The sequence below is a fragment of the Embiotoca jacksoni genome, unplaced genomic scaffold, assembly GCF_022577435.1.
Source record: "Embiotoca jacksoni isolate LCO1_2020_lvr unplaced genomic scaffold, fEmbJac1.0.p SCAF_18, whole genome shotgun sequence".
In the NCBI taxonomy this organism is placed as follows: domain Eukaryota; kingdom Metazoa; phylum Chordata; class Actinopteri; family Embiotocidae; genus Embiotoca; species Embiotoca jacksoni.
Window position 1 is genome coordinate 7,950,708 of NW_027185318.1, and position 12,197 is coordinate 7,962,904.

General features: G+C 41.4%; 1 protein-coding gene across 1 annotated transcript in view; it reads left to right on the plus strand.

Annotated features, from left to right (window-relative positions):
• Positions 1 to 12,197, plus strand: part of aqr (aquarius intron-binding spliceosomal factor) — a 52,603-nt gene that overhangs the window by 9,607 nt on the left and 30,799 nt on the right. The window contains exons 15-25 of the mRNA XM_069152499.1: positions 847 to 949; positions 2,691 to 2,811; positions 3,217 to 3,358; positions 3,820 to 3,998; positions 5,049 to 5,216; positions 6,983 to 7,152; positions 8,156 to 8,397; positions 8,637 to 8,786; positions 9,513 to 9,582; positions 10,631 to 10,741; positions 11,220 to 11,329. Coding sequence (XP_069008600.1) covers positions 847 to 949; positions 2,691 to 2,811; positions 3,217 to 3,358; positions 3,820 to 3,998; positions 5,049 to 5,216; positions 6,983 to 7,152; positions 8,156 to 8,397; positions 8,637 to 8,786; positions 9,513 to 9,582; positions 10,631 to 10,741; positions 11,220 to 11,329 — 1,566 coding nt within the window. The remainder of the gene's footprint in view (positions 1 to 846; positions 950 to 2,690; positions 2,812 to 3,216; positions 3,359 to 3,819; positions 3,999 to 5,048; positions 5,217 to 6,982; positions 7,153 to 8,155; positions 8,398 to 8,636; positions 8,787 to 9,512; positions 9,583 to 10,630; positions 10,742 to 11,219; positions 11,330 to 12,197) is intronic.

Below are 12,197 nucleotides of genomic sequence, written 5' to 3' on the forward strand. Positions count from 1 at the left end.
GTTGTTGTGCTGCTGTTGTTTTTTTTTTGCTAAGGGAAGGAATGTCCACATGACCCATGCTAGGTCATCCGTTGGGCCACTAAACTGCAACATTGGCAGAATTGCCACCCCACTGCCCAAGCGTGGCATCACAAGTAGCAGAAAAGGATGCACATACACGGTTACAGTTGGTCAGTGCCACGTGTAGCTGTCCTGGACTGTCACAACGTGTCCCCACCCTGTCCTTTGTCCTGCACCAGGCCTGGCCTGTGTCACAGTGTGTCAGCCTGATTAAAACAGGTCTGTGTGCAGAGAGCCACACCTCAGCTTTCTGAGATGGAGATGGGCTTTGATTTTCATAATCCTGTCTCATCAGTGTGCCCCGGCCCCCTGAGCACACGCGCTGACAGAGCAGGAGCGCAGTGTCAAAGCCAACACAAGAATTGCTTTGTGCCGCAGTGCCACTAAGCACAAAGAATTGTATAAGGTCGTGTATTTTCACGCATACAATGGTGACGGTATTTGAAAAAAAAAATCTCTGAAGGAAGAGGGGAGGTAGTGTCCCAAAAAAGTGGCTGAACCGACATGTTATTTATTTTTTTATAAATATAGTGCACAAAAGCAATAATATATCATCAGGCTGTTTCCTAAAATCACTGAGGTGTGAGTTGATATCCGATTGTTCATGTTGTGATTTTAATCTGCATCATTTCAGTCATTACCAAATCATTATCTATGCACAGCAACGAGTTATTATCTGCTTATTGGCATGCTCGCTCAGGAGTATGAGCTAAATTTGTAATTTGCAATTGCAAATTTTTTTAGCTGACTAACCACTTGTTTATCTCCTGCCTCTCTCTCTCTTAGTCCCAACATGCTCCACCAGGTGGCCTCATATCTGTGTCTGCTGCCAGAGCTGCCTGAAGGGCAAGACACCACCATTGAGAAGGAGGTTCTCCTTGAGTTGCTGGTAAGTGCAGTGTGTGCAGCTTTTATCATCCTGTCAACGTGAGTTTTTGAATTTGAACTCCAGAAGTAATTCTCAAACTAAACTTAAAGAGAAAAACTGCATATTTTCTGGTGTCTTACCTTTTTATTTGGTCCCTTTTATTTATAAATCAAATATTAAAATATTTATTCCAGACTTTTCAGGCAATTTTTAATGTATCAGACTATAAATTGATGAAGCAATACATCAGGTATTGCTTGCTTGTCAACTGGCAGTATAAAAGATGCATAATTATTGTTGGTGAAATGTTATTTTCCAGAACATTAACTGGCCACTCAGCGCCACGGCATAATAGGTTTTGTGAATCACATTTTTAAGTAATTAATTTAAGCTCTTGACCTTGGAATACATATTGTATCCCCTCTTCACTGCCCTGTCCCTCTTGAATTTGCCTTCTAATCCAATTACTGCTTTATGTGGTCATTGGTGTGACGTAGGGTAAATTGAAGACAGTGCTGATCAGATAGAGAGACATTTATGTCTCTCATTTTTGTAGTATCTCTTGAAAAGCTTGAGCTGAGTTGATTGTGCTCTCTGGGTGCCCTTCCTGCACTCTCCTGATTTTCTTTTTGAAAACCTCTCCAGGACTCCGCAGGTCCCGCTAGTCCCCCCAATACACACACACACACACACACACATGTGCTGTACAGTAGACCTCTTCATCAAAGTGGGTGTTTCAAGGCTGTCCCGCGGTTATTCATGATTACCCATTAAAGGGATGGAGAAGAGCTGTTTCGTAATTATCTGATTATATTCTTGCACTAGACTTTGTCAGGGGTTACATTTGTGTGTGCCCGAGGTTGCCCCCGACAACCAAAATCTCTGACTGGGTGGGTTTGATAGGAGGAGGCCACAGGACTAGAACTCTGCCACATGGTAGCAAAACAGCCACGAATGCAACAGAACTCATTAATATGCTTATGGAGGAGTTGTTACACTAGTCCCAATGTTAGGACAGTTAAGGCTGTTTACTTCGTCTGGTGGAACAGATGAGCTGGTTTGGATTCAGCCGCAGATATTACTCTGCTTTACATTGGCGATAATTCATGTTATTTATCAGTTTTCCAGAAGAGCATAGATACAATAGCAAAGACAGTTGTGTGCACATCCACATAACCTCAGTAGGAAAGGTGCAGGCTTCAAAGATGAATGCAGTTACATAGATGCGTAACCTCACACTGGAATAGAAGCCACTTTGTTACCGCCCAGAAAATGCACCCCAGCAAGGTGACACAATATCTCCAGAGGTGTGTGTTAAACCTCTGTGTCCAATAAAGTTAAATAAAACATTGTTTTAAATCAGTGTGCAAACATCATACAGATTTGATATCATAATACCTGCAGAGATTTTGTTGCCTTTGACAAAATACGTCTACATGTTGTCATGGCTTCTAGTCCTTCCAGACATAAACGGATGTAAGCAAATGCAGTTTCCTAGTATGATAACCCAAAATGTATTCTTCACCCTTTAGTTGTAGCATTTCTGTCCACTTCAGCACACACATTGATCAACTGAAGTCGGTAGAAAAACTACATTTCCAATGAGAAATGATAAAAAAGCGTCACCAGACTGGTTTGAATGACCGGATTTTTCTTTTCCTAAAGATCCTAAACACTGATCCGAAGCAGAGGGGAATTTGTTCCGTTAACTTCTCTCTGTATATGTTCTCTGTGTCCCTCTCTCTCTCGTGTTGTATGACAGGTTTCCCGTCATGAGCGCAGAATCTCTCAGATTGAGCAACTTAACCAGATGCCCCTTTATCCAACAGAGAAGATCATCTGGGATGAGAACATTGTGCCAACAGAGTACTACTCAGGCGAAGGTGTGTGCTGTAAATGAATGTGTGAATTACGACTGTGTTGGTGTGTCTGTGTGAGTTGACATGCACTAGAGCGCATGCTAATTTCACTGTCCAGTCAGTGCCTCATACTTATTAATATACACCCATGTGTTATACCATATCTTATTTTATTCCTTGTTTATTGCGGAACGCTCTTTACTTGTCAATGACACATTCAGGAACTCGTATGTCACTGACAAGTCAGGCACCATCTGTTAAGCATAATACGCTCATATTATCACACATATATTTGCAGTAGTGTGTATAAAATCATGAATTCTGTTTGACTTGTTGTAAGTTAGTGTGCTTAATTGCTCACTTATTTTTTTTTTAGTTAAGTTTACAGTGACTATCTGTATTCATTTGTCCATTTGTTTATCTTTTCAGGTTGCCTTGCTCTACCAAAGCTGAATCTCCAGTTCCTGACCCTCCATGACTACCTGCTGAGGAACTTTAACCTCTTTCGTCTCGAGTCCACCTACGAGATCAGACAGGACATAGAAGATGTGGTTTGGCGTATGAAACCATGGTGAGATGTCCTTGATTTTGTTAGCATCAGAGAAAACTTGATCCACAATATCATATTGTTTTCTTGGTAAGAAAAACAAAACAAGAAACATACATTGATAAGCATCAGTGTTCATTTTTCTCAAACAAATTCCTACCATTAACTCAGCTACAGCACACTTTGTCCTTTTATTTCAATGAATGAAGATTCTTATCCTCTATCTGCCTCTCACATGGTAGTGCAGCACATTGATTATATTTTATTAAAAGACCATGGCATTTGGTACACCACATTTGGAAACCCATTGCTTAACATAATAAGTGCTCCCATTATGTCAAGTGTTGTACCAACTTGCTTGTCGTTGTTGCAAAAGTAAATAAGTAAGTAGTGCCATGTGCTGCCCTAAATCCAACTGATTTCAATCTTGACAACCACCCACGGCGCTTGTCTTCACTTCTTGTCACGTCTGTCCTTCTGCACAGGCAATCAGAATATGGTGGCGCGGTGTTTGGGGGGTGGGCCAGGATGGCTCAGATGATCACCGCTTTTTCCATAGTAGAGGTTGCCAAGCCCAACATAGGGGAGAGCTGGCCGGCTCGTGTCCGAGCTGACATCACCGTTAACCTCAATGTACAAGATCATATCAAACACGAGTGGGAAGGTAAAAGTGGCTGACTTTTTTTTCCCAGAGCTTTATTTCTGTCAATATATTTTTTCAAATAAATTTCCTTGCAGTATTTGTCTATCTATTGTGTATGTTTTGCATGTCTTCCTATTTTACGTAATCCATTTTGCTTCTGTGCAGTAGATGAAAAAATAAGTGCAAACAATCTGGCCATAAAACACACCCTCTTAACACGATGCTGCATTATCACCCTCTTTTTCCATAGTGCCTTGCTCCACCTTACTTTTCCTATTTCTTCTTTTATTATGCCTCCTAACACTTCTACTAAGCAGTTTATAACCTCCATAAAGTCCTCCTTTACCACTGTATTCCATCCTGTCAGGCCTTGACTCATGACCCTCGCCTTCCTCATGTCTCTTTGAAGACATTCTATTTCTGTGTAGCCTCTGCTGTTGAGCCTCCGTTTTATTTCCTGATCATTTTTCTTTCTCTGTGTGGCGATAAGGGCACTATAGATAAAGCTTGACAGGCTTGAAGGACTTTGATTCACTGGTAACATTAGAAAGCACCTCGAAGCCTCTGACTGTCTGCTGTCGCTCTCCAGAGAAAGATACAGATTATACGTTCCCAAGCGAATTTATCCCAATGATGTACCAGATTAATTCATATAGAAAATTAATACTGTTGAATTAATAAAGTCACCACTGGATTTAAATAAAAATGATCTATCTCAAATTGATGTCAATCTCTTACAGCCACTTTTGCAGTTGTAGTTTTTTGTCTAATTTCAGAAAAGAAGGAAGTATATCTTCCATATTTTCCCTCCACTTGGTCTTTTCTGACCGTAGAGCTTCATATTTTAAAGATCAGGCAAATGCTGACAAGGTGGTTTGTCTCCCATCTCCATACTCCCCCCACACAACGACTCTTGTCTCGCTCCCTCTTCACGTTTCTTTCTCTCCGTGTCCTTTTCTTACCCAAAGTAAGGCTTTATCTCTTTTTTTCCCATCTGCATATCGCTAAAACTTTTTTATTTTCTTCTTTCTCTCTCCCTCTAACCTCTCCATCCATCCTCTTTCCCCGCAGGCCTGCGGAAGCACGACGTTTGCTTTCTGGTCACGGTGCGGCCCAACCTGCCTTACGGCACCCGCTTCGACCGGCGCCAGCCCTTCGTTGAGCAGACCGGCCTGGTGTACGTGAGAGGCTGCGAGGTGCAGGGGATGCTGGATGACAAGGGGCGAGTCATTGAGGAAGGTACGCTCATATGTGCTTCTGCCTGCATACGTGTACACACACACACACACACACACACACACACACACACACACACACACACACACACACACACACACACACACACACACAGACAGCAGTGACACATGACATCCATCCACCCGTCAGTCCCATACACAATCATCCCTACCTATTAATCCTCAGGTAAAGGGGCCGGCGGGTGTTGTCATGGTGACAGTCACACTGAGACCTGACCTGTTGCCATTAACATTCCATTAACCTGAGGTCAACAACTACACCTCGGAGCGACGAGCCCTGCCCTCTGCTTTATTTATTGGACTCACCTGAAGAGTTGCATTGGCTTTATCTGTACGAATGTTTCTGGAAGAGAACGCTGAATGTGCAGAATACAGTAACGTGTCATATCAGCGACACTCACCCCATTGTAGCATTGCAAAACTGATTTCAACACTGACTGAAATTTTATGTTTTTCTAACAAAAAGAGACTGTTTTGTGTGTCCCCACTGGAGCGATACCATCAGACCAAATTTAAATCTTTGCTCATTCCTGAAAAGTAAAATATATTTATACAGTAACACAATCTTCTCTGGTGTACCGAGTCTTCCTCGCAGCTCTAAGCAGTCCATCTTAGCGGTTGATTCACCTAAGTTAGCCTTTGCAAGTTTTTGCCTTTTTCCTCTGACAGAACATGTGTCCATATGCAGAAGCAGCCTTTTCTCCCTATCCTGTCTCATCTGTTTGGATTAAATATGCAGCGGGCAGGGCTTTCCACATAGGCTTTATGCCGAGGAACATTCCCTGCCAGTGCCAGCTTGGTTAAACTTTAAAATCCTCAAGTGGGATAAGTGGTACTTTGGCGGGCTGGGTGGTGGGGTGATGTCACATAAATGACTGGGAACTTAGTGGGGGTATGGGGAGACACAGGATGCAATGTGCATTTTGGGACACTAATTATCGACTGCTATCCATTTTTTATAAACACTGCTCTTCTCAACTGTACATATTGTTTGTGACTTAAATGAACTGTGCATCTGCCTTTAAGTCCCGCACTGATTTAATTTCACCTTTTCAGTTTACAGTTTAATACAATGGGTCATACTTGTTGTAATTGCTCACGCACCTTGGCCCAGCTGTCCACATTGTTATTGCATAGTGGTGAGGGTGTAGCTTCCACTCTTTAAGCTATCACCATACTCCTTTTAGCAAGGGGATTTGATGATCCCACATAGCTGTACACATGTGCACACGGGCGCACACATCAGAAGCAGACAGGATTGGTTTCACTCTCCTGCTCGTGCCTTGCAGCTCCGCACAGAATCTATTTAGAAATCTGTGAATGCTGCACCACACAGGCTCCCAGTGGGAATAAGCTTAAAGCCTGTGTCAAGCAGCAATTCCTGTTCCTCAGGAGGTATTGATGGTACTGTAGTAAAGCAAGCTTTAATTAGCTCTTTTTTAAAAAGGATTTATCTCTTAATGTAAGGATAGGATGGAGATAGTAATTGAAATCCTAGTTTTATATATATGAGAATTAACTGATTTAGATTCAGTTATATATATTTTTCCTTCGAAAGCTATATACCCTGCCTTTTTCTGTTCTGTTTTACTGTCCTGGCCTACATTTACATTTTCTTTAGATTGTAGAACACTTTTTAAATAGTGTTTTTAAACTCTTTAGGTTTATTAATTCTACTGCATATTTATCTATGCAGGTTATCATGACTTCAATGCTGAAATAGGTTTTCTCTCTGCTATTCTGGTCTAGGACCTGAACCAAAGCCTAAGCTGCGAGGAGACGCCAGAACCTTCCGGGTATGGCTTGACCCGAACCAGTACCAGCAGGACATGACCAGCAGCATTCAAAGCGGCACCGAAGACCCCTATGAGACTTTCAACATCATCATGAGACGCAAACCCAAGGAGAATAACTTCAAGGTTTGGACTACAGGCTGGAGCACAGACATCAGTCCTCCCTGCAGATTGTATTTGAGTGCTTTATCTTCGGACCTTGAGCTCTGGTCCAACCAACAACACCCCTGAGTGATGTATCACACATATGATACTCTCTGGGGTATTGTAGCTGTAAGGTTGGGGCCAGGGCATCTTTGAGATTGCCGCCCACTCAAGGCCCTCCCAATGTTCGCCCCTCTCTCTGCTTTAAGAATCCCCCTGTGGCAGCAGACCCATATTGTATGTCAAAAGGTTATTATAGTTTCTGTGGGGAATCATGTCCATGTTATACAGTAGGTACAACGTGCAGGTTTCTTCAGAAGGGTAATAAAAAGGAAATCTCTGCTCAAGATTTAATTTGAAGACCTGTTACTCACACTTATTTAAAAAAAAGTCTTTATGCAGGTCATGATAAAGTTAACTCTTATGTTGCTGTCCTCCATTTTGTTCAGTGTTTTTAGAATGGTAACTATGCACAAAACTCTTCTTTTTTTTTTTATCAATTTGTTTTAGTTTGAGAGCTTCTCATTACAGCTTTGTCAAATCTGCTGTTTCTAATTCTGAACACCCATTTCTGTCTTTCACAGTCAGAGCAATGACAGATGTTTTTGAAGTGTTTTTTTTTTCTTTTTTTCTCCTGAATTTGAAAAGGGCAGTAACTAATGGGTATTCAAGAAACATTCTTCTCCATCTTTGATCTGTGACATTCATAAAAGTAAACACGTTTCCCCACACACTGTTTGATGCACTGGGTATTAGACAGTTTGCAGCTCATTAAAATATAATTGACAGACTTACAAATTACCTGCTGTCCCATCAGCCCACCACAAAGCTATTCTTATCCAGCTAAACTAGCTCTTGTGGGATGGTTGTCTGTTGTTTGATGTGCCTCATTCAGTAAGATTTTTCTCCTTCAGCTTCTTAGTTTTTACTTTGCAATCTTATCGGTTAGATATCTGTCACATGTTTTTCTGCCTCTCTGTTTCAGGCCGTGTTGGAGACCATCAGGAACCTGATGAACACAGAGTGTGTTGTCCCAGACTGGCTTCATGACATTATCCTGGGCTACGGTGACCAAGGCAGTGCGCACTATTCAAAAATGCCCAATCAAATCTCCACGTTGGACTTCAATGACACCTTTCTGTCCCTGGACCACTTGCGGTCATGTTTCCCTGGTTGCAACATAAAGGTCATCGAGGAGAACCCTGAACTGCAGGTCCCCCCTTTCAGGTGAAAGTCAAAGATCCAATGAAGAAATAATGAAGAGAAACTTTTTTGTTAAGGTCAACTTAACTCAAATCAGATTCAAGTATAATCATTACTATTTTCATTACTTGCTACATATATATATATATATATATATATATATATATATATATATAAATAATGCTGCTATAATTTGTGTATTGTATGAAATTGTATTCTATCATATTGTAATAATGCCTATTTTCTGTCTTTTGCTTGACCAGAATCAAGTTTCCCATCTCAAATAAAACAGACAAAGTGAAGAAGAGAAAGGCTGATGAAGAAATGGAAGACAAAGAGGAAGACATGACCTTGACTGTTGAACCCTACGTCACCCCCAACCGTGGACCATATCCCTACAACCAGCCCAAAAGGTGAGAGGTCAAGACCCAGGTCATTCTCATACACAACTTAATGACTTGGACAGCGCTTGATTAAAACATTTATAGTCAGTGTACTGACCTCATTACTGAGGCACTCTACCAAACTATAGTCTCTAGTGTAATAATGACTTCTTATTCTAGAATTCCAGGCTCAATTGTGAATCATAATATAGCGCATGTTAAGTCCTTCACCTATATTCACAAATATTTTCAATATAAATCAGTATAAAGGTGCAGTCCTTTTAGCTGTGCTTCTTGTAGGTGCACTACTCTGAGCTTGACTATTTTGATTTGTTTGTCTGTGCTTGTCTCTATGGTATCCGACCTGTTTGCCATGCAATGTTGTGTTGCTGTTTTGGTTGTTGTTAGGCCTACATTTATAGATGGACATTTTAATGCAATTAAAGGTGAACGGAAAAGGCTTTAATATTCTTGTATTAATTACAACACCACAAAATACTTGCGAACATTAAGGTTCATCCAGCGGTGTTTGAGCATTTGCAGTTTGCTCTTTGGGTCCATGAAGAGACCCCGACTTAACAATCTTTCAAGATGGTCTCAAAAAGCATCACAACTACACTTGCTGCATTGAACATCTCTTGGAAAAAAACAAATGAAAACATCTGAATACTAATGTATTTACGCTGCTGAGGCCGTTCAGTATCTCAAGAATATTACTCGATTTTTATTAATATCAGCAATGTAAATCTCTTACAGGAACACAATTCAGTTTACTCCAACGCAGATTGAAGCCATTCGAGCCGGGATGCAGCCAGGACTAACCATGGTAAGGATTTCGTATTTAGAGTTCAATTGCTAAGTTCCTCACATATAGTTAGTAAAATTTTAATTTTTTATTTTACAAAAAGTCCCCCATCGCTATCATTTAAGTAGTGTTGACAAATTTCACTGAAACCCTCTCTGTAGTTTTGTCATTGGCATTAAATAAAATAGACCAGAATATAGATGCACCAATGTGTACGCACATCCACAACCATGTCACCGCAGCCTGCCATTGCTATGTTTTGACAAAAGTGCTATTTTGATGTGGTGATTTGAAGCTGGCAGCGTGATCGCGGTTATTTATTGTGCGGCCTGCCGTGGTAAATATGGCAAAGAGGCTATCAACAGAGTCGTAAAACAACTCCACATTCATGCCTTCCTCTGCCCCTCTCTTCACCCCTTCTAACCTTCATTCTTGGCATATGTCACAGTCATTAGCAGTTATAACAAACACACACTACCTCCCGGTCTGCCTGGCTTTCATGTAGGGAAACCAAGGAGCTGATTATGTACTGATATATGCAGAAATATTTAATTGTGCTTACTATTTTTAGCAGAGATTACTCACCTGAGAGACCCACACTACACTTCCATGAATATTTATTAACTAAATTAAATGTGCTGTTCACCCCCCCCAGTTAGGTGAATATGAGGTTTATTATCCTGCTAACTTGTATACAGCGATGAAGTGTTCCTAACATTCAAATAATAAGAAGGAAATGGAGGCTTGAAAAATACTTGCACCTCCTGTAGCTTTTTTCCAGTGGTTGTCTGTCCTTGCCTACAGTATATGTGCAGTCAGACTGACTGTCTTGGCATGCCAGCCAACACCGCATTGCATTGGGTCCATCTGAGCATGGCTAACAATGGGGCGCTAGCCCAGCCTGTTGTGACATGCCCATGGCTTAGCTGTCACAACCACTAGGTTATCTCAAGTGGAGTGCCTTTGCAACCTAACTTCAAATTGTGCTTATCTTCTTTTTTTTTTGTTTCCTAGAGTTAAAAAAAAATATATTGTCTTTCTTCGTCTTCACTTCCTACTCTGTCTCCAGGTTGTTGGACCACCCGGCACCGGAAAGACTGATGTTGCTGTTCAGATCATCTCAAACCTCTATCACAACTTTCCTGAGCAGAGGACCCTCATAGTCACACACTCGAACCAGGTCAACACACACACACACACACACACACACACACACACACACACACACACACACACAGTCTCTAAAAAGTTTTCCTAACACCCTCCTCAAATAAGTGAAGCTGTCTAGAGAATTTATAGCCTGTGCTTAGAACTGCCCATTAATCAGGCGATAGTCAAATCCAAACCATGAAGGAAAAATTTCAATCTAAGCTCCCCTGTGCCCTGGTGTTCCCCCCTCTGTACTTAATCACAAAGTAATCTGCTGTTGTTTTTCCACACCAGTGGAAGGTTGCCAGAAGGAACCTTATCCACAAGAAGTATAGCACCATAATTATTCTCCTGCAAGAGTAATTTAGATTTCTTACAGAAGCTTACCATATAGCATGCTAAATGTGTATCTAGTTTAGATATGATACACATCAAATGCACACATCAGAGAGAAGATTTCCCATATCTGACAATGTTGACTTGTTCTTTCCTGCTTCATTGTAACCCAGGCTCTGAACCAGCTGTTTGAAAAGATCATGGCTCTGGACATTGACGAGCGCCACCTTCTGCGTCTTGGCCACGGAGAGGAGGAGCTGGAGACGGAGAAGGACTTCAGCAGGTGAGGACAGCAGACGACAGGTGGACACATGCACACAGACACACACGCACACATAGATCAAGGCACCGAAACGAATAGAAAAGCACATGTGAAAGCTGATACAGCATGAATTCCCGCATACACGTGTGAAAGTAAATTCAGCAAATGAGCAGACTTATAGTGCATCTGCATTGCAGAGGAAGTTGACCTTGCACGCACGCACGCACACGCACACACACACACAATATTATCATTGTACACACACATACATATGGAAGCAGCTGCTCACATACATAATGAGTCTGAGCAACACAATGACAGGGCTACTCGATACTCCCATATGCCAGGCCGTGGACCTGGTTTGTCTTCATTAGGCATCGTTGGACTCTCAGACCTTTCCGCCAGTGTAAGGGATATATCTCTGCAGCCCTGCGCTCAGAGGCAATGCGTGCCTGATTAACCCGTTCATCGCTATATTGGACCACAAGATCAGATCAGACCGGTATTGTCCACTTTGAGAATCGTTTTTAGAAAAGAAGAGCATGACAACAAGCTTTGTAGAAAGACTTATGTAGATTTACCTGTGACAGGTTAAACCTGAAAATGTTATTACTGTGTGAAGTGTTTGCACATTTCATTCGACAATTTAGAGATGAAATCAATCTTTCTTAAAGTTTGGGTAAAACATTAATTCAAATCATCCCAGTTCCAAAATTTGTTTCAATCATATCAAGTCTGTAGTTGTAGTTATGGATGAGCAAGATGAATTTGTTGCATAACCATATGCAACAAATTCTGGCAAATCCACAATATGGTTGTGTAAATGTTAAATATAAACGAAATGATTAAGTTTAATGGGGAAGCCGCTGAAATAACGTTTTCCTTTTCC